Source organism: Labrus mixtus, chromosome 14 (genome assembly GCF_963584025.1).
Source record: "Labrus mixtus chromosome 14, fLabMix1.1, whole genome shotgun sequence".
NCBI classification, from domain to species: domain Eukaryota; kingdom Metazoa; phylum Chordata; class Actinopteri; order Labriformes; family Labridae; genus Labrus; species Labrus mixtus.
Window position 1 is genome coordinate 20,037,987 of NC_083625.1, and position 24,527 is coordinate 20,062,513.

Genomic DNA, 24,527 nt, shown 5'->3' on the forward strand with positions numbered 1-24,527 from the left:
GTCTTTCGGCCTTTTCTCTGGGCTGCTGATTGTTTCTTCCCAGAGTTAGCCGCCGTGTCCTGACCCTGTGTAATTGTCAGCAATTAGACCGAATAGCCGAGTGCCTGCAGCACACTGCGGGTGGTGCATTCATCACAGCAGCAGGAAATGACTGCTGACCCAGATGGGGTTTGACGCCACCAGGACCAATCAGCTGCTTTGAGTGGGGATGCAGAACACATTCCTGAACTTATTTAAACTTTCATGTTTTTAAAGTTATAATTGCAGTTAGGATTGTTCAGCCAATGATCTGTGCAGCAGTGTTTTGGGGTATTTTCTTTCATGAGTGTACACCAGCTGTGCATTACTAAGTTTAACAATCGGTAGATAGCACCATTTTCTGTGTGTGTTTATTCACATTGTCTCTGTTTACTGTGGAAGTAAGAAACTCAAATCATTTAGTGTTTTCTGATGACTTTTCCAGTTAATTCATTCCAGGCACCAGACAGTTTGAAAGGCAGATTCTAATGGAATCTAGCGTTCACATTAATTTCAGATAAAGTACCACTATCATTGCTAAAGTCCTAATGTTTTCTGAATGTTGTTTGCTGCGTTTTTCTGTGTCATTTATCCTCCGTGTGTCCGTATTTAGCAGGGAAGCAGAGCTCTTTTAATTCCTTGCGGCTGTGTATGTGTGCATGTGTTTGTATAAATGAGACTTCTGTAGTCTTGTGTGACCTCTGTTTGGGTAAGCTGGTGCTTCAGCATCCCTGGGAGGCCGAGCAGGAGTCATGTTGACCCTGACCTGAACCGACCCTGCATGACACACACAGACAAAGAGAGAGAGAGAGAGAGAGAGAGAGAGAAAAAGACGCTAGTAGCGTTTTTACCTAAGAGCAGCTTTGACATGCAGTATGGAAGAGCCTGAATGAGTAAAATCGCAATCATAAGGTTGACTCAGACCTCTGATGATTTTACACGTTCACAGCTTTGGAGGAATCTACTTTTATGCATTTAGCAGGGTCTTAGAAAGGCCTGCTCACTGACACATTTTGTGTCTCACATACCCTTTTACATTCAGAATCCAAGTTGCTTTCTTTGCCCGTTAAACCTGCCTACCCTCTCCTACTTTTATTTCTCTTTAAATCTCTCTTCCAAGCTGCTCTGTTATCACTGTGTAATGGTGATATTGTAAATACATACTGGCCTTTATCATTGACCTTCTTATAGTGATGATGATTTATGAATTATTAAGATCATTGTTCTGTTTTATTCATTGTGAATCACCGAGCAGGGGTTGGCCCATGTAGATGGGAACGTGTCTCCATCTAGTGGCAAGTTGGGGGAAAAACAGTCAAGACAGGAAACAAATGGAAACGTCTTAGTTAACTATTTAAAAGATTGAAGTGCATGTGCTCACTGCCCAGTCAGTTTCAAATTAAGATAGTCTTTGGAATGTGTTGCCTAAAAGTAAAATAATCTGGTAAAAGACAGAGAGGTTTTTCAGGAAGAGCAATTCTACATTTTCAACAAAAAATTAAAAGTTGGTTAAACCAAACAGTTTCATCAGTCCAGGAACACTTGAAACTTGTAAGCTTCCCACCTCCAAGAAGCCATTACTGCATGCATGTTAGTTTGAATAAAGAGGAGATGTACTTTATTAATCCTGCAAGGGGAAATACTATTTTACACTCTGTAGTTGAACATGATACACACATCCACAAACAGGATCCTGTGCACTAATGGAGAGATGCCAGAGTGAGGGGGGCTGCTCACAGCGAGTGCTTCTGAGCTGGCAGGGGTTCTGTGCCTCGCTCAAGGGCACCTCGGCAGTGAACTGGCACCTCTCCAGCTACCAGACCAATTTCTGCACCGAGACTTGAACCGGTGACCCTCCAGTTCCCAACCCCATTCCCCACTGACTGAACTACCCCCACCCCCATATACTTACAGATTATGATAAAAAAAATTTTTTCTATGATGCAGTTGTCTGCAATCACTGTGTCACTTTTGACACTTCAGTCAGAAATTGTGTCAGAGGAGTTGATGGTGTAAGAAGAGAAGAGGTTGTTTGTGGAGTCACTGCAGTCCTCCTCTCCTCACCGTCTTGTTAAGTCGGCCGTTCTTTCCGCTGAGCTTGCACAGGCCTTTCATCTGCTGACAGCAGCGATCCAACGCTGACACATCCATGCCAACATGCACACATCCAGCCAGAGGAGTTTGTGAAAGGACAAACACAAGGGTTTAATTTAGACTATTTGTCTTGACATGCTTTTAGAACATAATTCTTTTATATCTACTTCTGATGTTAAAATGATCCTTCCACTGTTGATCTCCCAGGATTTTTTTTCCCCTTTTTCTCCCTTCTCTGATGTTTTTATTTCTTTTTAAAGTCTTTTTAGTTTTGCTTGTAATAGAATTCACTGGGGTGGCTGTGGCTCAGTTGTATAGAGTCAGCCGTCTCTCAAAAAGAAGGTTGCGGGTTTGATCCCCAGCTCCTGCAGCCACATGTCCGATTTGTCCTTGGGAAAGACACTTAACCCAAAGTCGCTCCCGCTGCTTCGTCAGCAGAGTATGAATGTGTATGAATGGGATGAGTTACTTATGATGGTCACTTTGCCATCAGTGTGTGAATGGGTAGCTGTGACCTGTAAAAGCTGCAGAAAGTAGTCAGAAGACGAGAAAAGTGCTCAAGCTCAAGTCAATTTAACAAATACCATTTGACTGATTTTCTGCATGTTATGTATTACTTTTCTATTTTTTTATTCATCTAAAAATGTTTTCCACTCTCTTTTAATTTGTTTTACTTTGTCCTCTTTCTTATGAACTTTTCCCCCTAATGCCACAAGCATTGACCAAACACTCCATTAGTTACCAAACACTCTTTAATGTCTCATACCTTATAAATGAAGCTGACCTGTGTATTATACTGTCGTATAGATAAGGTGAGTAAACTGTTAAACTAGCCTCGATTTTTCCAGATTAGCCTGCAGAAATGAGAAAACATGAGAAAAAAAATTCAATATCAACTGCCCAAGAGTTAGTTAATATTTCAGTTGTGGGTGTCACTTCCTGTAAAGCAGCATCTAAGGATCAGGGGCAAGATGAGAGGTTGTGACAAGTGTAGCCAAAATCAGATTTAAATAATTATTTTTGAGAATGACATTTTTTTTTTTTTTTTTTTCATTCCTTTTATGGTATTCTCAGTTATTGATTTTTCTAACAGCTCGTCCTGGTGCGCACATTTCTTATTTAAACACTTTCAAAAATAAATGAGATAATTGAACCTTATGTTCTGTGTGCACTAAAGTGCTGTTACCCGGTGAACTATGTGACCTGTAATGAGAATCAGCGACGCTAGCAGCACATTAGCTGCTCTCTGCTCCACATCTAAGCCCCTCGGCAGATCAATAAAGACACAATGGACGGAGAGGACAGAGGAGTGAAAAAAAAAAAGGACTCCGCTGCACTGAAGAAAGAGAGAAACCAAGTGTGTGTTTGAGGAAGTGCCTGAAGACACGGAAGAAAGAAGTGAAGAAAAGCCGCAAAGTGACTCTCCCAGTGAAGCTCACACAGAAACGGCCTCTGTAGCCATCAAGGAAGTGGCTGGATAGCGTTTGTTGTGAGGGGAGGGGCGGGTGTAGAGGGAGGGCAGACCTCATCGACCGAGGTGGAGCAGTAGACACACACACACACACACACACACACACAAATGGAGCACACGCATACACACCAGGAAGCCCGGCAGAGGAAGGGGGTGGGGTTGGTGTAGGCGGCGTCCTCTCTCTTTCTCTCTCGGTGTCCAGACGACGTGCTCTGAAGGGAAAACACTGATGTGTCCCGGCAGGCCCTGAAGACGGGAATCTCAGGCAGAAAGGGGAGAGGAGGAGGCAAGAAGAAGGAGTAAAGAGAGAAAGAGAGAAAGAAAGAAGCATGGAGGAGGAAGAGGAGGAGGTGCTGTGCTACTTGGACAGGGTGCTGGAGGAGGAGGAGGATGAGGAGGAGGAGGTGTTTGAATATGGAGATGGGGAGCTGGATCCCATCACTCCCATACACAGACAGTTCAAGGTGAGACAGGACAGCAGGACAGTTGGATGCAGGGGACTCCACACACACACACACACACACACACACACACACACACACACACACACACACACACACACACACACACACACACAAACACACATGTACGCAAAGGACTCTAACTCTCTTACAAGGCTTGAAATCTTGAGCAGAGTGTAAGGTTTTTTTGTTGTCTTGGTTCAATGTGGCGGCATTATGTGCTGCTACATGTTCCTAAGAGCCATCTGTGCTGCAAGCGTGTGCGCACGTGTGTGTGTGTGTGTGTGTGTGTGTGAGATTGTGTGACAGCCATTGGTCTCTCAGTATGGCCTGATGATGAGGCAGCTACTCAAAAGCACATGTTTCAATACTCTGGTGCTTTTTAAAGCCAGCTGGTTTCTGTTTGTAATGGTCACTTCTCTCTCTGTGTGTGTGTGTGTGGGTGTGTGTTTTTTTGTGTGTGTCTGTGTGTGTCCATGCTCCCAGTAGATGTATTGACAGAAAGCAGGCCTGCTCTGTGCTGTTGCCCGTCACTCTTGATATCTTCATATCTCCTTTATGGCACAGAATAAGAACACACAGGGTTTCTCTGTGTGTGCATAGTCTAACCGAGAAGTGCACACACTGGAGCAGGTTGCCATGGAAAAATGCTTTCACCGCTCATGTATTTCTCATCTTGCCCTCTCGCCACACAGTAGCTCTTTGTAGAGCAAAGGGAAAAATGTTCCCACTGGTGGAAGAAATAGTTTTTTTTCCCCCTTCCTTTCCTGTCTTGTCACTGAAGGAGTGAACTTGACACGTCACCAACAAACATGTTGACTGACAGTAAAATGCATTTCTGTGTGCCATTAAGTCAAGGGGGATGGCAACGTTAGGCATCTTTAAGCATGAATACCTTGTTAGAAGTAGCAATAACAAAGATTTGAACTGATATGTGTTTTTTTTAAGACTCATACCGATTTTAAATATGGCAGCCAATATTGGACATTTTTAATCTAGAATTAAAATAAACAATTTTCGTTCAAATTGATACGACTAAACAAAGGTACTCAGAAGAATGCTTTTAAAAACAGATCAATCGTTGTCATACAGTGTCAACCATTTTTTTAGTGTAGACTCTCGTCTCCTCAGTTTGATGCTCTTTTACACGTGTTACTGACGGTGCTTAGAGAGTTATAAACTATGGAGTTTGAGCAACCACATTCTGAATTGCACAAAGTTTTGTTTTCACCTCCCTATTTTTCTTTAAACGTTTTCATATCGGCGTATAATGAAAAGCCTAGACGCTGTCGCTGAAGCAGATATATTTAGTGATAAAAAATATCAGCCCGCAGATATAGTGGTCAGGCTCTAAGACGTGTTCTTTTTTAAGCTTAAAACACACATCGAGCTGCAGCATGCTGGCTTATCAAAGAGTAACCGAAGAGTATGAGTCATTGCTGGAGCTGCATTTGTCATGAGCTTTATAGAAATGATCTTTCAGACTCTTTCAAGGGAATAGAGTGATTCAAAATGACTCTGAGGCTCAAACCCTGATTAGCCTACACATGCTGTTCATTACTGCAGACATGATGTAGAAAACAGATCATTGACAACGAACAAATACTGAACGAACCATGGTTGTTCTTCTGCTGTAATTGAGAGAACAGTTTCCACCAATGAACAGCAGATGAAGCACCGACACTGTAACCATGTGTGTGAATTGTAAGACATGACTTAAAAAAAGTTTTTTGCCTCATAAATATTTCTTGTTTCTCTCTGTAGAGACCTTTTAAAAATGCTGCTCGTCACGTATGTCGGACGTAAATATCTTTATGATTTGACAATAATACTTTTGTAAAGAAGAAAGCACAGGTTGTGTGTACTGAACCTGGTAATAAAGTTTGCCTTCAGTCTTGAGGGCTAAAATCAGTGTGAGACTCCGTGTTGATCGGGTTAAACAATGACACCACAGCTCCTTCCTTCTCTTATCAGGTAGAGCTGCCGTGCTGATATCATTGTAAAGATCTGTGTTAATAATTAATCTCCCACTCCTTTCACACACTTGGTCTTTGGCCTCCCATGTACGTACATAAACTTCGTGACACTCAGATGTGTCTTTGACTGAAACGCATCCGTTTATTGCCTTTGACCTGTGTGTTAGGATGTGTGTGTCTAAACACAGAGAGGGTAAGAGTGACTGACAGCTGGAAAGTCGAGATGGGTTACATAAGCTGCTGCTGTATATTCTTTTTATATATATGATTTCTTTTAACACATTTCAATTGAGTTGGTCAACACATTTTTAATTAGAAATACAGGGACCTGACCGAACTTGTTAAGATGACATTAACAATACTCTGGATTTTTTATAACTGACAGCGAAGTGTGAATCATGCAACAGGTCTTAATTTTAGATATATTAAGCAATGATTATCATCATCTCACCATCATATATTTTGACTATGGATCATCAACAGCTTGATGATTAAAGGAGCGTAGATGGCATCAGGTAAATCAGGGTGTTTGGAGGATATATATACACAGTTCAGTTACTTTCATGTAATGAAGATTGACACACTGTAAAAGCTTGAATGTGTAACAACATATTAATCTTTAACATGTCGTTACAACTCATTGACCTACCGTCTGATACACTGCTTGCAGAGCACTTTAAGTCAGTACCACTGCTAGATGTCTATTCTTCTCTCCAAGAGGAGAACTTTCCACACATACAGAGGCTCAGAAGATATTGCTCCTTTTTGGATCTACCTATATATATAATCAAAGACTCTGAGTGATGGAGTTTAACAAATCTTACTGACGATCGTCTGTCTGCAGTTCTTTCAGTTTTTTTTTCCATGTTTTCTTTCTTTCTGTTTAAGCAGTAAAATGTAGAGACATCATTTATTTTCACTTAGGCCTATACAAAGAAAGAATGAAAAGGTGCTGGAAGACGAGAAACGGATCAACCTGCCTTTTGAACAAGGAAAGAAATGTAAAAGAAAAATATATGTAAAAATGTACATTATGGTAATGTACATTGGCCAAAATATTTACATAAATACATGTGTATATACCATGTGTGTGTACTACTGTAAAGGGTCCTTGGGGTTCTTGAAAGGCGCTATATAAATCCAAGTTATTCTTATTATTTTGAATCCATCACACATTCTATTCATACTCTATATAAATACTTACTTAAATACTTTATATAAAAGTGGACTATTTCAATCCAATTCATTCTGAGCAAATATTGTATTCACATAAATAGAAGTGAATTGTTGAATGTTTACGTAGTAATGTAAGGCTCTCTTTTGATCATTCCATAATTCGACTAAATGGAAACACATCTTTGTTTTAATGTTGTTGTGAAGTAATTTAACTTAAAATGATATTTTTCTCCTGTGTTCTACTGAACTATCTCTTATGGTCAGTACTTTCTGTCAATAAAAAGGTCCATGTGGACCACGTTTAGATTCAAACATAAATGACAACATTATGAACTCAGGAACAGTTTAATGTAGCTTTCGTCCGCATGTCCACTTCAGACTTTCATCCTGACTTCATTTGTTCAAGCCCAACACAGACTAGATTTCTCACACAGCAAAGAAAAGCAGGAAAACAGAAAAGGAGGTCACTAAACTACAAACAAGAAAGCAATGGAACTTGTTACTGTTTATGTTACTGTATGTAAACTTAATGTTGGTCTTTGAAATTTTTACTAAAACATGCACATTTTTAAAATAGTTTTTGTGAATGTTGACAGAATAGTGTTATCATGTTGGTTTTTTCACCATGCCTGTTTTTATATTGCCTCAAAACCATACAATTGACTGCTTTTTAAATAAATAGATATGACGACCCTCCACAAGAGCACCAGTTTCTCATGTGGCCCCTGGGGAACATTAATTCCCCTCCCCTGAATTCAATACTCCATGAATGAAAAAAAAAAAATCTTATTTAACCAATCTCCTTCCCCAAATACGTAACAGAAATTGCCACTATAGATGATTTCTCATTCCTCTAGACAAGTTTTAAATAGACATTTACACACATCAAAATGCACTCAGATATTTAACATTATACTACTGTTAGGTCTGACCGAAGACTCTGACTGGACGAGACACAATCCATGAGTGCTGGTAACCATAGACGGCAGCATGAGTGCAGGAGATTGTTTGGGTTGCTCGAGTGTTTGAGTTGGTGGAGGTTGTTTTCATTTTCTTCTCCATGCTGGTTGTATAACTGTTGTATACAATTACTAGGTCAGGATGTTGTTCAGAATGTCAGAACTGAGTCACAGTTCCTCTTCTCAGTCACTATTAAAAATGTATTTGTATTCTTTGTAGTACTCCACACTGATACACAAAACTTCTTTGATGTTTATATTTAAACTGATTCTAAAATGAAACTTTACTTCTCTGACCATCACCATCAACTGATCTTAGCACATACAGCACCTGGAAAATAAATAATACAATAATCACGTGTATGGCTTTGTAGCACAATGTATATGCTGTGATTCTGTGAAGAATGTATTCAATTTGATGTACAATAAAACAGAAACACTGTCATACATCTCAGCTCAATTTAACCCTTCTAGCTCACTGATTGCAGATGCATTATTCACATTTTCGAGTTCAAATGAGTGAGAATGTTGACTCAAAGTTGTGCTATCCCTGTTGTTTTGCTATTTCTCTGAGGCTCTAATACATGACCAGGGGGGATTCCTCTTATAGTTACATCAAAATACCCCAACTGTCCTGAAACGCTGTAGAGGTGTAAGACTTTCCACAGAGGAAGCAAGTCATTTTTTTTCCAGATGAGCTAAGGTTCCTAATAAACAGCTGCTCAACAACTCTCATTCCAAAGCACTTTGGATGTGTTATTAATCTCATCAAGTTTACCTGATATGATGACTCGAGTTGCATCAAGCAGGATACGAGCTTGGGTACATTTTACTGGAAAATAAATTACCCCTGGAAACAAAGAGAGATTGTTTTTGTGTGTGTATGTATGTGCAATGTATAATACATTAGTAGTAACATTTTGGTTTTATTTGTTTGTTTGTTTTTCTGCAGGGAGAGATAGAGAAAGGACTGGAGATGAAAAAACTGGTGTTGTCTGGTTTCTTAGCCAGCGAGGAGATCTACATTAACCAGCTGGAGGCTCTTCTACTGGTGAGACACACTCTCTCTCTCTCTCTCTCACACACACACACACACACACACACACACACACACACACACACACACACACACACACATAAAAAAAAAGGAAATATGTGTGTAAATATCACAGCTGTAAATGATTTATCTTATTTTTAAATGTTCTGGCACTTCTTGGTAAGAACTGCTCGTGCAGCTCATGTTGTTGCTGCATTGTGTATTGCTGCAGGTCTGTGTCAACTTTCAGAGCACCATCAATGGTTAACGGTGTGGCTGATCACAGGGTCACCGTCGAGCAGTTTCCTGAAACACTAACTGAACGTGCTTCCCCATGCTAAGCCACTATGTCATATCCTGCCGCCCTCAGTCACATACCGCTTTGGCCGGCACCATGTCAGTTTGACATCAAGCACAATGTTAGCTCTACAATTGTTTGATACACGCAGCATTTATAGCATGACTGTGACCTCCAGAGCTTTAAAAGAGAAGTCAAACACAGACTGCAGTAACAGAGGCAAAAATCTGGTCTGTGCCTCAGCTCCATCTCTGTCAGCTCTCAATGACGACACCAAGAGTCACTTTACAATTTCACCAAGATTGTTCCTGTCCTCGTCCACTTCCTCAGTCGTTGAAAGAATGACTGAGTAACTTTTTACCTTTTGTTGCACTAAGAGAATCCACAAGTCTTAGTTTACCCTAACGAATTAAAGGAGAGGCATGGCTTGTTAGCAAATGTCAGAAGAAGCTAATGTGTTGAACTGTTTGTTTATTCTTTAAGGTACTACAACATGGTCAGGTCTTGGTGCTTAACATTATAGTGATAGCCACCACTAAATCTAGGGATACTGGTGTTCATACCTAATATCATTTTTATAGTCAGTTTTTACTGCTCACAGTAGAGTCACTCTAACAGAGTAAGTAGGTGGTAGGTTGACCAGGAAACAAGCACAGAAAAGCATCAGACATCAGCTCCAACTCATCACCTGACCGTGCTTGTAAAAGACACCTGGACTATAATGACTCCTCCCACCTAACGAACCGCCTTAATTACAGGAGTAAAACAACGGGTTGAATACAGAAGATTTACGCACCGACGAGGCTGAACTCAAGAACAAACGTTGTTTTAATGAACTGAAGCAAACACTACACTAAATCATCAGTTCTTCTTCTCGAGTCTTCTTCTCATTTTCTCTTCTTCCTTTCTTCTTTTCTCTTCCTCTCGTCCTGAGTAATAACAAACACACACTTGTTCTAAGATGAAACAGGCCAGGCATTAATACGTCAGATAATGTACCGTTTTGAAGAAATATTTGAAATCACTTTTCAGATGCTTCTGATTTGATTTACGCACACATCAATATCTGTATTAACACACTCACAAGTTATAAGTACCCTTCAGGGCTCAGGTACGCCAGTCTGTTTGCAAATCTTGTTCCCAGGGATTTGCAATCTGTGGGCATGGTTTCCTAAACTGTCACGCAGATTTGTAAATTGTGTGCAGACTTTTGCAAACTGTGGGGACGATTTTATAGGAATTATGCCAATTTGCATGATTTATAAGTCATCGTGGGAATGGCTTTGCAATGGCTTTTTATTTGACACTTTAGCAGCACCGTTCCTTTCCAACAGACATTTCCCACCAAAGAACAGTACATACACAAAACACGGTGTGTAAAACAAACAAAGTCAAACAGTAATCAGAAGTTCCCACCCTGGCCTGTTCAGCGAGGCCTTTCGTGTAGGGCAGCTATAGCAGCAGGGATCAGGCTTTTCCCAAGACGAGCCCTTCTGCACCTCAGGGCTCTGCACCTTCATCCTCAGGGAAGGGGAGTGAGGTGGGTGATTAGTGGATGTGTGAGGCTGAAATGCGCGTGATGGCCGGGTTGCTGAGTTCTGTTTGGGAGAACAATTATTCTGGCAGCCGTGGCTGTGATGCGTGTGAGTTGTAGCCCTGTTTTTAACAGATAACATGTTGATGAAGCAGGTGGAACGGGACAGTAGGATGGGCTGGATCATGCTTTCATTTGACTTACCTGACTATGGAGCCTGGGGATGCTCCATCATTTTGAGCTTGGAATGAGCCATTTCTTTAAAGGGCAGACGCACACTTTCTCAGCAAGGCCATTATTAGACACAGACTTTTTTTAATTGAACCTACAGATGTAAATTGGCTGCTTATTAATACTTGAAAAGTGAGATTTCCAACAGCTCTGTTATTTAGCTCACTTGTATTTTGGCTACCGCCATAATCCCACGATCCTATCCTGCAATGTAACAAATTTCATCAAGAGATAAAAAAAAAAGATGGAATTTATTATATGTCACTTTAACACTTAGCATTGTTGTCAAAGCTAATGAGTGCTTTTAAGCCTCAGTGCTATTCCATCACATATAGACGTTTCTGGGGGCGTTGATTGTGTGTCCGACTCTGCAGCCATTGTCTGTGCTTTTAAAAGTGAGCCAGGCTGTCTGATTATCCATCAGACAACCCTGCAGCCAGGGGGACGCTGACTCACCTCCAGCCTGGGAGAACTTTTGCTTCCATGACGTGAAAGCTTTTTCTGTTTTCACTGTAATTCCGCCCCCTGCCATCACCATGTCCACTCTACGCACATCTATGACTAACTGAGTTGGCGTGTGATCTGACCGGTCAGAGGGTGCAGAGCAGTGAACGCAGTCACCCAATTGCAGAGCAGAGAGGCTAATATTATGCTTGTCACTGGGTGACATATATATACATGTAGCAAGGCCAGGCATCAGCCCAATCAGGCCACTGATTGGCCAATTTTCTGCCCCAAATTGTAATCATTATCAGAGCCTGCTCTCAAAATAGACTTCAACCCACTTTATTGACATTTGTGTGCAAAAAAACGTCATGCAGTAATAAACGCTATATATGTTAAAATAATACAAACATACAGCTGTGGAAATAGTGAAAAAGTTAAACAAACTTTTTAAAACCTGAGAAAATGAAAGAACAAATGTGTATTTAGTTTGGGTGTGATGCCCTAATTTCTACTCTTTAAAGGGGACATATTATGTGTTTGCTGATTCTTACTGTTTTCTCTGTCTGTGATGCTCCAGCCCATGCGTCCTCTGAAAGCCACGGCCACAACCTCCCAGCCCGTCCTGACCATCCAGCAGGTGGAGACCATCTTCTACAAAATCCAGGACATCTTCGAGATCCACAAGGAGTTCTATGACGCTCTTTTACCCAACATCCAGCAGTGGGACGAGAAGGTCACTGTGGGACATCTGTTCCAGAAGCTGGTGAGTCTGCTGTGTGGGTAATAACTGCACTGAACATGTCGATGAGCGTTTAAAAGGAGGATTGTTAGGCTCTTGCTATTTGTAATCACTGTGGTCTGAATTAGAATGTGTGTGCGCTAGTTAGTGTGTTTGTAAGTGTGTGCGCACGTGTCAGTGGCCTGAGTGTATTAGCAGAAATGATCCAGCCTCCTGTCTGTCTTCTTTGCTCTGGATTATGTTACTTAAATGGGCGCTCTGAGTACATAATGTAATATCAGCATTGTTATGAGTGTTGATGTATCTGTGCAGAATTAGCACAGCTCCAGGCCCTTAGCGATAGTCTCAAAGTGTGTTAGTCCTCTCTCACATGTTGGATGTTTACATTGTCAATATGAATTAAATACAAGTTTCATTAAAACCCCTGGAAGCCCAAATCCACAAAAAAACGTCTAACTATGTTATGTATGATCTTATGTACAGTACACAATATCAACTAGGTTACCTTCTAACTGTTTTTTGAGGTTTTTCTTCTCACCTTTTTGGACGTTTGGTGATAAGTGGGCAGTGTTAGAGCTGAGATTTATAATGTTATAAATGACAAACAAATAATAAAAACACACAAGACCCGCCAAATCAGGTGCAACAAAACTACTCTCCTCCTACTGTTCAGCCTTCGTGCTTGTGGATGCCATTCCAGACTACACACATCCACCTTTGAGGAGGACTGCTTGCCTTGCTGTTGATTTGGAGAAACAGTGGGCTGTGTTTTGGTCAGCTGTGCCAGAGTCATGTAAAATCACTCCCACATGCTGTTCTCATTACCCCCAAAACCAGTTAACCAGTTTTGTCTGGAAAGCTCCGGGCTTTGCCAATGAGCTTCGTCTAACGCATGGAGCCGTGTCCTGCTTCCCTGCATGTTTATTATTCAAACAGTATGTCACAGTTTTCTTCATGTGGATGATTTTGACATAACAGGGGAAATAAGATGTTCAAAAGTTTGCTGCTAGCTCAGTTAACGTGACTAGGTATCCCAGGATGCTTGGAGCAACGAGGCGGACGGTTGCATGAGGGTAAATTGTGATTGACCAAAGTGAGCTGCCACGCCCGCACAGTCAAATGACCTAAGGTGCAAATTTAGCTGCTTTTGAACAAGGTTTTCTCATAGTTATGAATGTTTATTTTCGTTTTTGTGGATGCTTAATGATATATATTATATTTGTATATAAAGTTTTTTTTATTTAAGTTCAACTTTAAAGACAGCTTACAGTATGCATTAACATTTTTTCCTTTTGGTAAGACAATTGCAACATCCGACAAAAAAAGAGTAAAGAAAAAAAACAAGACAGAGAAAAAATAAATAAAATAAAAACAGGCAGAGAACAACAACAAAACACAAACGAGGTCACAGAGGAAGTATAGCTACAGAGGGGTGAAGAGAGGGTGTACTTAGGGAGGTATTATGTTCTGGTTACGTAGCTTGCTCTGTTTGTATTTGGAGTGTGGGGAATATCGGCACAGTCTTTATCTCATATGGACTTTTAATATTCATTTGAGGGCAGTACACTGGGAGAACAGGAATCTGAGTAAGTGGACAAATCTTGTATTAGGCTATGTATGCTATTGTTTCTGACGGTCAGTTAAGCCCTCATTAAGAACTAAGATATTTTAAGTAGTGAATGAGATATAATTAGCTTTTTGAGTTTTTTAATCCTGAACCTAGAATTAGTAGGTATATAAGGTTTTTGATAAACACTGGCAAGTACAAGACAGTTTTGTAGTTTAAGTCGAAATGTCCTAAGTTAAGCATTATACAAGCATTACTGTTTAATTTCTTGCCATATTAACAACAGATAATGACTTTATCGGATTCACTGTTAAAATTAAATCCTTAACAACAACACAACATTCACGTAAACACAGAACAAAGACTGAAAACTTTTTGTACGGGGGAAAACACTCTGAGGAGTTTGAAATATTGAATGATTCTGTTAATTCAGAAAGATGTAATCTGACCTTAAAGTCTGGCAAAGAGTTGTGCTGATTTAAGATTTTTATCTATTTTTAATCAGGCCTATAAATCCCAGAGTACATACAAATATGTAGCCTTATTTCAAGATGATTGTAGTAAAATGGAAAGTTGGATGCACCTTCTGACACTAACATGTTTATTTTTACTTTCTTTGGTGCTACGCTTCTGTTCAAATTATTCTAACTCTGACTTTTAAAGCTTCATCTTGTGATTACGTTTTAAATGATGAAAAACACAGCAGGTGTGTGTTTTTTTTGAAGAATTTCAAAACTTTTCTGGTCTTTTCTGCTACTATCCCATTTTTTTTATACATATTAGTGAAATCAAATTAAAAATGTGCTTATAATTTTCCAAAAACTATTACATTTATTTGGCAATCAACATCTCAAAAGGGGATTACTGTGACACATTGGGAAAATTGAAAGTTTTAACCCACAATGACTGAAAGTCACGTCCTTCATATTTAGTCAGTGATGTCAGAGAGAGAGATAGAGAGAGAGATGAGGTTATTACATGTGGTTATCAAAGTGATTTTTCAGTCATGTAAACCTTTGTGTCTAACAAATTAAATATTTGGCCTCTAAGATTGTGACTTTAAACTTGAATAAGGGCTTTTTTGATAAAGTTTATTTCTTGATTCTACCAGTCCCTTGTTATGTATATCTAAAATGTATTTCAGTACATTTCCAGAGAAGCAAGGACTTTGAAAAGTGCTTCTTGAGGCTCATGGGAATGCATTTACATAACCCATGATAATCAATGAAGAAATGTGTGATTTTTATGTAATAAAAGACAGCATTAAACTCTCAGAGGGGCAAATCTTAAGACACTCAGAAAGATTGGTGGAAATGCTCAGAGCTTCTTTTTACCAGAATAGAAAAACTAAACAGCAGAGCTCTCTCATAGAAGTCTAATTCTCAACGTAATTAAAGCACTCCTCTTTCCCCCTGTCCTCTCTGTGTGGCCCTAAGGAGTCTCACCACCAAGTGACACCTATTAGTGTAGTCACCAGCTCCCATCTGTGCTCCGTATACTGTATGTGCGTACATGAGCATGTCAAGTGGCAGCTAAACATTTAGTCAGAGTGGCAGTGTGCGTGTACAGATGGCAGTGTAATTAGCTGGTGTGCTCCCTACTGCTCCCTGTCAGCAGCATGGAGGCCAATGAAGCAAGACAAGAGGGACCAAGTTCTAGAAAGCAGGCAGGGTGTGGATAAAGACAAACAGGTCCACATTTTCTCACCTTTTTCAGACGAGGAACGAGCTCAGCTGCTGGCTGTGGCTGATAATTTGGACAGACAAATGAAATCCTGACAAATTCTCTGGAGGCAATACTTGTGGGAAGGGTTTAGCTTTGCTGCTGTCATAGCTCCGAAGAGATTTTAGGCTAATATAAAGACTTTTAAACTTATATCTGACCCTAACGCTCATTGTAATCCATGTTTTATGTTATCCTGGTCAGCGGATTACTGCTTCACAGTGATAACCTTTAAGCCATGCAATTGGCGTACCGCTAAATGCAAAGTTGGTCCATTGGTCTGTTTAAAGAGGACATATTATACACCTTTTACACCTTTTCAAACAGTCCCCTGTGGTCTAAATGAAACATCTGTGCTGTGCTTTGGTCAAAATATAACATGGATCAAGCACCAGAGGAGGTTTGTGACCCTGTATAAACCAGCGCTCTCAGAACGCTCCATTTTGGTGTGTGTGTCTCTTTAAATGCAAAGGTGTCATCCAGTATGAGATGAGGTTGCCTTTTTTGGCATTTAGGGTTGGAGAAAAACAATCAGTGCTTGTCCTTTTATATCTTGTTCTGCCAGATATTTTCTTTAATTCCAAAGAGATGTTTAGAAAAAGAAAATATTCACATTTAAGAAGCTGTAATAATCAGGGAACACTGCCTTTTTCCAATTTAAAAATATCCATTAATTATTGCAGCTTTTGCTAGAAGGGCCCAAGTCTGGTCAACAATTGAGCATGGGCTCCCTAACTCTCTCAGTTCCTCCTTTCCTTCTCCCCCTCCTACATCTTCTGCTCCCCTCCCCTGCACTCAAACACAATCTGTTGTTTTCGCAGCCACTTTGACCTTTAAATCATGAAGGAGCTATGTATAAAGTGTTCTAAGTCCAGCATGACGATGATTGACAGCGCTGGAAAAAGATGTATCATGTCAGTCACAGGTTGTTCAAGCAACACGATAAAATACCACAATGACGTCATTAAGTTCAGTTTGTACTTTCCAGCCGAGCTGCCAAATCCAAAATCTCTATCTTTGGAAATTCTGTCATCACTCCTCGTGGTTTTCTCCTTTCCCTCTATGGTTTGAAAAATGAAGCCTGAAGTTATGAAGAAGGTGATAAACAGAAAGTGACACTTGTTTGGTTCATCTAATTTCTTGTCAATTTGAATCGTTATTGGGCAAAGTGTCTGAATGATGATTGTGCTAAGATGACTGTTTCACCAAACAACTGTTGGCTTTTTGTTTACTGCCTGTGAAAGAAATATTGATCTCATTATCTTTTAAGCTTCATCTGCGGCCGGAAGATTCCCTCATGTCTCGTCTCTTGAGCCCGACTTTCCACTTCTCCACACTCTGAGGGGAAGTAGTGGGAGAAGAGGAAATTAAAAATAGGAGGGGAGAGGGGTGGGGGGGGGCTTTAAGTACAAAAGTAACCAGTCTTCCTCATTCACTCTATTCAGCTGAATCCAATCTTATTGCTTTAATAGGGTGCAGTCAGCTCTTCAGCCCGGGCATTGAGGCATAGCTGTAGCAGGATGCATATTCATGCACTGCTGGCCTGCAGCTTGTGTTACAATGCACAGTGCAGCACAGAGCGGCTGCTAATGAAAGAGAAGAGAGAGAGAGAGAGAGAAAGTGACTATTTCATTTAGGAGGACTGTAGAGAGTCACCAGTGGGGTTGCATTGCGGGGAATTGATTAGCCTGTGTGCATTGTGTGTGTCTGTGTGTGTTTCAGTGTGTGTGTGCGTGTGTGTGTGATCATTTTGTGTACACTGCAATAGCAAAAGAGAGAATCCATCCCGCCTCACAGCCCTCTACTTCAGGCAAAACTGATGGGGATAGAAACAAATTAATCTGCAACAGCTGTGTGTGAATTGTAATATAATGCTTCTTCATGCAGAGTGATATATACAGCTATGTAACTTATATTCATTCAACCGTGTACTGGTTCTTTCACTATTTCACTCTTGTGTTGTGTTGTTGTAGTTAGTTATTATTTTCCTAAACAATAAATCCGACTTTTTGTTTGTAAAGGACTAATCAATAAATCTCCCGTCAAGCAGCTTGATTTGTCATACCAAATGTTCAGAAACCAAACACGTTCAATGTATTTAGTTTTTGATTGAGTAATCACAGAAACCATGCAGTTATATTTGGTGATACTGTTCCTTTCAACTGATGAGATGAGTAAGACTCTGTTCAGATTGTCACTGTGTCACATATGAGCAAAGAGTTTAGATTTGGGTCACTCTTGCGTGCAGTGTGTGATCATTGCCTAACTGTTGAAGCTTTAGTAATACTAAATGTGTCAGACAGTGAACCAGTTGCACGGGGGAGATAACGTTCTTTACAAATTAAAGGTCACTTAGTGTGCAAGAGAGGTTTGTTGAACTCATTATCTCACACCGTCTTGTATCTCCTGTACTTTAATGTCTCTCTTTCTCTTCACTCGTTGCAGGCCAGCCAGTTGGGAGTGTACAAAGCCTTTGTGGACAACTACAAGGTGGCGCTAGAGACAGCGGAGAAATGCAGCCAAGCCAACAGTCAGTTCCAGAAGATATCCGAGGTACGTTTGTTTTCCAAGATGATCAGAATCTGTTCATATCATTGATAATAATTATTATATGCCTGCCGAGAAGCTGGGTAGGATATTATTATTAAAATGTATTTTATGTGTTCTGCCAAAAGGTTACAGAACAACTTTCTATTCCTCAACCAATGCTCAAGGTGGTCAACATGTTCACTACTTCTAATTTAGTTACACATTGATATATTATGTTTTTAGCTATAAAAAATATTCTTCTCTAAAGTAAAGGAGAAAACAGATTCACATAAAACAACAGCACAGAGGGGAAGCAAGGCGAGTCAAAACATCCCCTTTTTTGACAGGAAGCAGCAGTATTTATGGGAAATGTGTTTTTTAACATGAGGAACACTAGTTTAAAACAATATTAACAGCTATCTGTGATGCTACACCATTCACATTTCAGCTTGTGAGTGTCAGATCATACAAGCAGTTCACAACAAGATGTTGACCAACTCACACCAACAGACAGCAGAGTGGATATATTTAGTATTAACAGCGTGCAGGGGTGTGAAAATCTGTCTGACTGCTTTGTAGGTGTTATAGATGGGATAACCCTTGCTAGTGCCAAGCTCACTAGCATGCCGCTTGGTGCGTGCTAGTGTTGTGCATGTGCTAAATGTGCACACGGGCTAGTTAGTCTATTGATTAGTAAATGTATTTTTACTTTAAATGAAAAAAGAGACATGTATTCATTATAGTAATATAAATTCTATTGGGGATTTCAGTATAAAAAAAAACTCTTCATATAAAGCTTATAATCTAAAGAGCATTGTATTTTTAATTGTTTTAATACAAGCCTCTGTTTCCTGTTGTGTTTTCACCTTTTATATATTCCCCTGCAGAAATCGAGCATTGTAGAACTTTTCAAAATGTCAGCATTGAGGTACATTATTTTAAACATGCAACGATCAAATATCATATCTTATATTTTCTCAATGTTTCCAAAGTCAGAAAATGTTCTAACACTTCTGTATAATTCACATCAGAGCGCACAGCTGAAAGTGGACTTTTAAGAGTTAGAATGAGCTTATCTCACAATAACTTCTAGAACTCAGATAAATATTTGTAACACTCATTTCCTGTAAGGTACATTTTCAAAGGTTGCAAGGTCCATCCTCCTTCAGCTGTCTCAGTGTGCTGCAGTGACCCTATACTTCTTCATTAGCTCTCCACTCAGCCGAACAAGTAGAGAGCTGTGTGTGTGTTTGTATGCATGGTTGTGTGTATGATTAATGAAATTGATCTTCCCTCCCCTCTGTTTCTTTTAGAACCTCAAAGTAAAAGGACCTAAAGGCTCCAAAGATTGTACCACAAGTGTTTCAATGGAGGGTAAGTGTGTCGGTTAGTGTTATTGTGTGTGTGTGTGTGTGTGTGTGTGTGTGTGTGTGTGTGTGTGTGTGTGTGTGTGTGTGTGTGTGTGTGTGTGTGTGTGTGTGTGTGTGTGTGTGTGTGTGTGTGTGTGTGTGTGTGTGTGTGTGTGTGTGTGTGTGTGTGTGTGTGTGTGTGTGTGTGTGTGTGTGTGTGTGTGTGTGTGTGTGTGTGTGTGTGTGTGTGTGTGTGCATGTATGTCTGTCTAAGCTGACGTGCTGCTTTAAGACTCCAGTCCGGCCCCTTCTACTTGTGTATGCAGTGACAGTCTTTTGAAGGAAAACTGGTGTGTTTAAGCGCTCTCTCTCACACACACACACACACACACACACACACACACACACACACACACACACATACACACACACACACACACACACACACACACACACTCACACATCCACGCACACACACATCCGCACACACACTCTTCCCTCCCTCTCCCTCTCCCTCTCTCTCTCTCTCTCTCTCTCTCTCTCTCTCTCTCTCTCTCTCTCTCTCTCTCTCTCTCTCCCTCCCCCTCTCTCTCTCACGTTCTCTCTCTCGCTCTCTCCCCCTCTCTCTCTCTCACTTTCTCGCTCTCTCCCCCTCGCTCTCCTCGTCTCTGCCTAAGAGAGGAGGCAGTGAGCAGGAGAACAGAGTGAGGAGAAAAGATGAGGGATATGGAGGTGCTTCTGGTCCTCAGGCTGTGTTGTAACTGCACATACGGTAACGTCTGCATGATTTGACTCGCTTGATGTTGGAAACTTGGAGAGATGTTTTTCCTGTCATATTTCTAAGAGCCAGAATGTCAACATTGTTGTTTTTGTGGTTGATTTGTAGTGTACCGTATTTGATATGAAGTTGGGACGGTTATTAATAAGCTGCCAGACTGACTTGGGATCCCAGCAAACGTGATTTTTTTTTTTTATTAACGTTAATTTGCCACAGCCCACGCATTGAGCCTTTAAAATTAGTTTCTTTTGAAGTGTTGGGGCTGTGTTCTAGCTGCCGGATTTCACAGCTCACTGGGACTGTCAGACTTCAACTGTTCATGTCTTGAAGTTACAGAATGTATAGGAGGGTAGCAGCTTTTTGTGGGCTTGTTTAACTGCACGGCACGTTTAGTCTGTATAGGGACTGCTTTGCCCCAGACTGCTCCTGATAGAGAATACTTATCATCAGAGGATCGGAACAAGTCTGATCAGCTAGCATGAGAGCCTTATGTGTGTATTAGGAAGAGGTTGCGTGCCAAACTTTAGCTTTGTCTAAAGAGATGGAAGACCTCTCTCTGCAAGTGTAACTCAGAATGAATTGTTAGGGTCTTTCAAAATTATGCAATGATGAGCAAACATGATGAGCGGACAATGGTATGGGTTTGTTTGGCCGAGAGAGGGGTGGGTGAGTGTTTTTTTTTTTTTTAAATGTGTTAATCAGCACCATGTACCTGTGAACTGTCTGTTAATTTATACATTGTGAGTGAGGAAGAACTCACTAATCCGCTCACCTTAGATATCCATTTTAGAGGCCAACTGGGCCTGATAGATGTAACAGTATCGGTGTATATATGTGACCATGTAAATTTGTTTAAGAACATATAATCCAGATGACAATGCTCGGGGGGGGGGTTAGAAACGGTGTAAACATGAAGTTTGCCAGCAGAATTCGTTTCAACTTCATAGTTTATAATATTTTAATTTTCACACATTCACTACTGAAAATGATTTGAAAATGACAGGACATCCTGCTCCTGAAATCTTCCTGAGTTTCTCTACCACACACTCCTCACTGCAGGAGATTTTCCATGTTGTTCGGCAGAGGAGTTTCTTGGAAGTCAACACATAAAGTAAAAGAAGGCTGTCAAAGATATGATGAGTTTTTATTCTTCATATCGATGCTACATGTAATCGAAAATACAGTAGTTTAAACTTATGAGAGGAAACGAAAACGCAAGCAAATGTGTGAGAGTATCGAACCAGCCACTCAGGGGTTGCATGACATAAACGTCATAACCCCCGCCACCTTGCTCAAGGTGATTTTCCCTGATGTCCAACCGGCTGTGTTCTCACATCCTGACATCGTTCGGAAATATCACGAAGAAGACTGGCTGGAAAAGGATGGAAAAATAAACCTGTTTTCGTTCACACATGCCCCCACCCTGAAACGTTCAAGTTATTAAGGTTTATAAAAAGATACAAAGGAAAAAAAAACAAATACTCTCAGCACTGTCTCCAGTACATGTAGTGGAGCATCAGAGCCGAGCAGGGTCGGTCACATCTAGAAATGGTTTACAGCTTCGAACTATTGTTATATACTCTTGAAAAAGATTATTTGTATGGCAGCGGGCATTCGTTATTTCCTGTCTCTCTTTATGTGTCCTGTGGAATAAACGCAAAGGCCAAAAAATGATTAAAGAAAGAAAAAGAAAGAAAGCATTCTTCTGGGCACCTTAACACAGTGATAATCAGGCACCAGGCTAACATTTTTCCCCTTCAAAATCTTTATTGTATTATTAAAAATCATTCTCAGTCTGGGTTGTAAAGCAGCATGACCCTGGTTTCACATTCCCTCAACAATCAGTGCTGGTCAGCACCCAGGACAGCTGCTTTCATTACTGTTTGTAATATGGTTCCTTAATTAGCTGCTGAGACAATCAGGGGGATTCCTCCACCTTAACTCAGGAAGTGGCGTTCTCTTTCTTCTCCCTCCATACAGTACCTATTTTATCATGCTGTTCTCCCATTTGCCTTCTACCCTCCTCTCATTCTATATGATTAAACTGGACCCCAGCCAAATGAAGGGATGTAAGCTTTTGTGTTTTTTTTTCTTCATTGCAATAATTTAGTTTGTCAAGCTTGTTTATAATAAAGTAAAGTCCAGTGTTTCATCTGCCCTCGACCCTCTAATGAATGGATGCACATAGCAACACAAGTACTAAATCAAGCAAGTATGTGACATCCTCTCTTTTCCTTAATCTCTATTCTCCCCCTCTCTATTCATCATTCTGCCTCCTTTATTTTTCCTCTCCTAACACGCTCCTTGTGTCCTCCTCGTCCTCCGTCACGGCTCATGGCTGGCGGGGAAAGCTGATGTCTTGCCAAACGCTGAAAGCAGGCGGTCCCCGAGTCCTAGCTGTAGACCCGTGAAGTGTTTGTGTGTGATGTGCCTGTTCAAAGACTTCACCCCACATGGTCTATCTATCCCCTTGTTAGCGAAGATGAACCACATGTCCGTCAGCCAAGTTGTCAAGGCGACCTTGAGAACAGGACCAATCAGAGGCAACTCGCGGTGGCAGGTCATCGACTTCCAATAATCTGCCTCTCGCTCTGATTCTCTCTCTCCTCATTAGTTTCTGACTCTTGACTGGACCTTGAACTTTAGTTCCCTGTAAACATTCTGTCCTTGTCTGTAAAATGCACTTAAAAGACTCAAAGCCATGTAGCAGCATGAATTGATCCTGCATCAGTACTGTAATCACACATAAGAGTCCTAACTAAAATACTTAAAAGGTGTCTGACTGCATTCAGCGAATGAGAACATTTAATGACCGAATAGTTCAGATTTCTCCGTCTATCAGGTGTATAGTGCACAGAAGAAAAGAACAGAAGACTTGTTAAGAGAGAGAGGAAATACTAAGGTTTCTTATTCCTGTCATCTGAAGATCATATATCACCCGAGAGCAGCTGTATATATTCATTTTCGTTGTCTCTTTTCTTTACTTCTAGTGTTGCCTGAACATTTCATAATAACTTATAATGATATGGGCAAACACTTTACATGTGCTGGTCACAGTCCAACTAGTAGCCTGAGACTTGAGAATGATCTTTGACTTCAGAGACTGTGAGATCGTTATCATTTATTGCAGATGTCTGCTTTGACAGGATTGTATTTTGGCCAATGTTCAGCCTCTGTTACCTTACAAGTTGGCTTTTTTGTCCTGCCTACAATCAAAGCAAATGTGTCATTTCTACAGAAAATACATCCCAAACAAAAATCTTGTCCCTGGCTTATAGATTCTACATTCTTCTGGGTACCTTAGCTCAGTGTTTAAGGGGAATAATCTACCACAAACCATTAAGAAAAAGCCCAATTTTTCAACTTCAACTCAAATGTTCACTAGGTTTCCGGCACTAACATTTTTCCCCTTCAAAATCTTTATTGTATTATTAAAAATCATTCTCAGTCTGGGTTGTAAAGCAGCATGACCCTGGTTTCACATTCCCTCAACAATCAGTGTAAGTCAGCACCCAGGACAGCTGCTTTCATTACTGTTTGTAATATGGTTCCTTAATTAGCTGCTGAGACAACCAGGGGGATTTAACTATAAGTATCTATATAGCTATTTAAAATTCAAATATGCTTTGTTAGTAGGGGTGCAAATTGCATAATAAGGCAAGATACGTGACATGTGGTCCACGATAACGATATGTTTCAGCAATTCTGCGACAATTGATAAAGTGTAAGAAAATGATTTAATAACAAGTCAAGATATGTGAATAACTGAAGAATATAACATGCCCCTTAAAAGATAAAGTGCAGGATGTATTCTTATGAAGCTTTAGCTCTATAACTTCTTTTCACTGTTGTCTGTCATCATCTGTCTTCTTCTTCTTCTTTAACCTGCTCTCAACTTCTTCTTTGGCCATTCAACTTCAGTTCACATCCCCTCATTCATGTCAGTATGTCATCATACAGAGACATGAAGTAAGGCTTGCAGACCCCTGTCAAATTGGCATGGAAATCTGTTTAGAGTGTCTTTTGTTTTTATACGTATGAAAATATCAATATCTGAAACCAGCAAATAGATAATTGCATCACATTGATTTATTGCGATATCTTTATTTAACCATTGGTTAGAAAACCTGAATAAGCTAACC

At 40.4% G+C, this 24,527-nt stretch overlaps 1 protein-coding gene across 4 annotated transcripts in view; it reads left to right on the forward strand.

Annotated features, from left to right (window-relative positions):
* The window catches only part of abr (ABR activator of RhoGEF and GTPase), a 140,886-nt gene that overhangs the window by 54,085 nt on the left and 62,274 nt on the right, over positions 1 to 24,527 (forward strand). For 3 of the 4 annotated variants that reach the window (XM_061055682.1, XM_061055683.1, XM_061055684.1), the window contains exons 3-6: positions 9,108 to 9,206; positions 12,279 to 12,464; positions 18,175 to 18,282; positions 19,572 to 19,632. In XM_061055682.1, the coding sequence (XP_060911665.1) occupies positions 9,108 to 9,206; positions 12,279 to 12,464; positions 18,175 to 18,282; positions 19,572 to 19,632 (454 nt within the window). Of the gene's footprint in view, positions 1 to 3,680; positions 4,048 to 9,107; positions 9,207 to 12,278; positions 12,465 to 18,174; positions 18,283 to 19,571; positions 19,633 to 24,527 lie in introns of those variants that run through there. The other variant, XM_061055685.1, reaches the window with a different exon arrangement.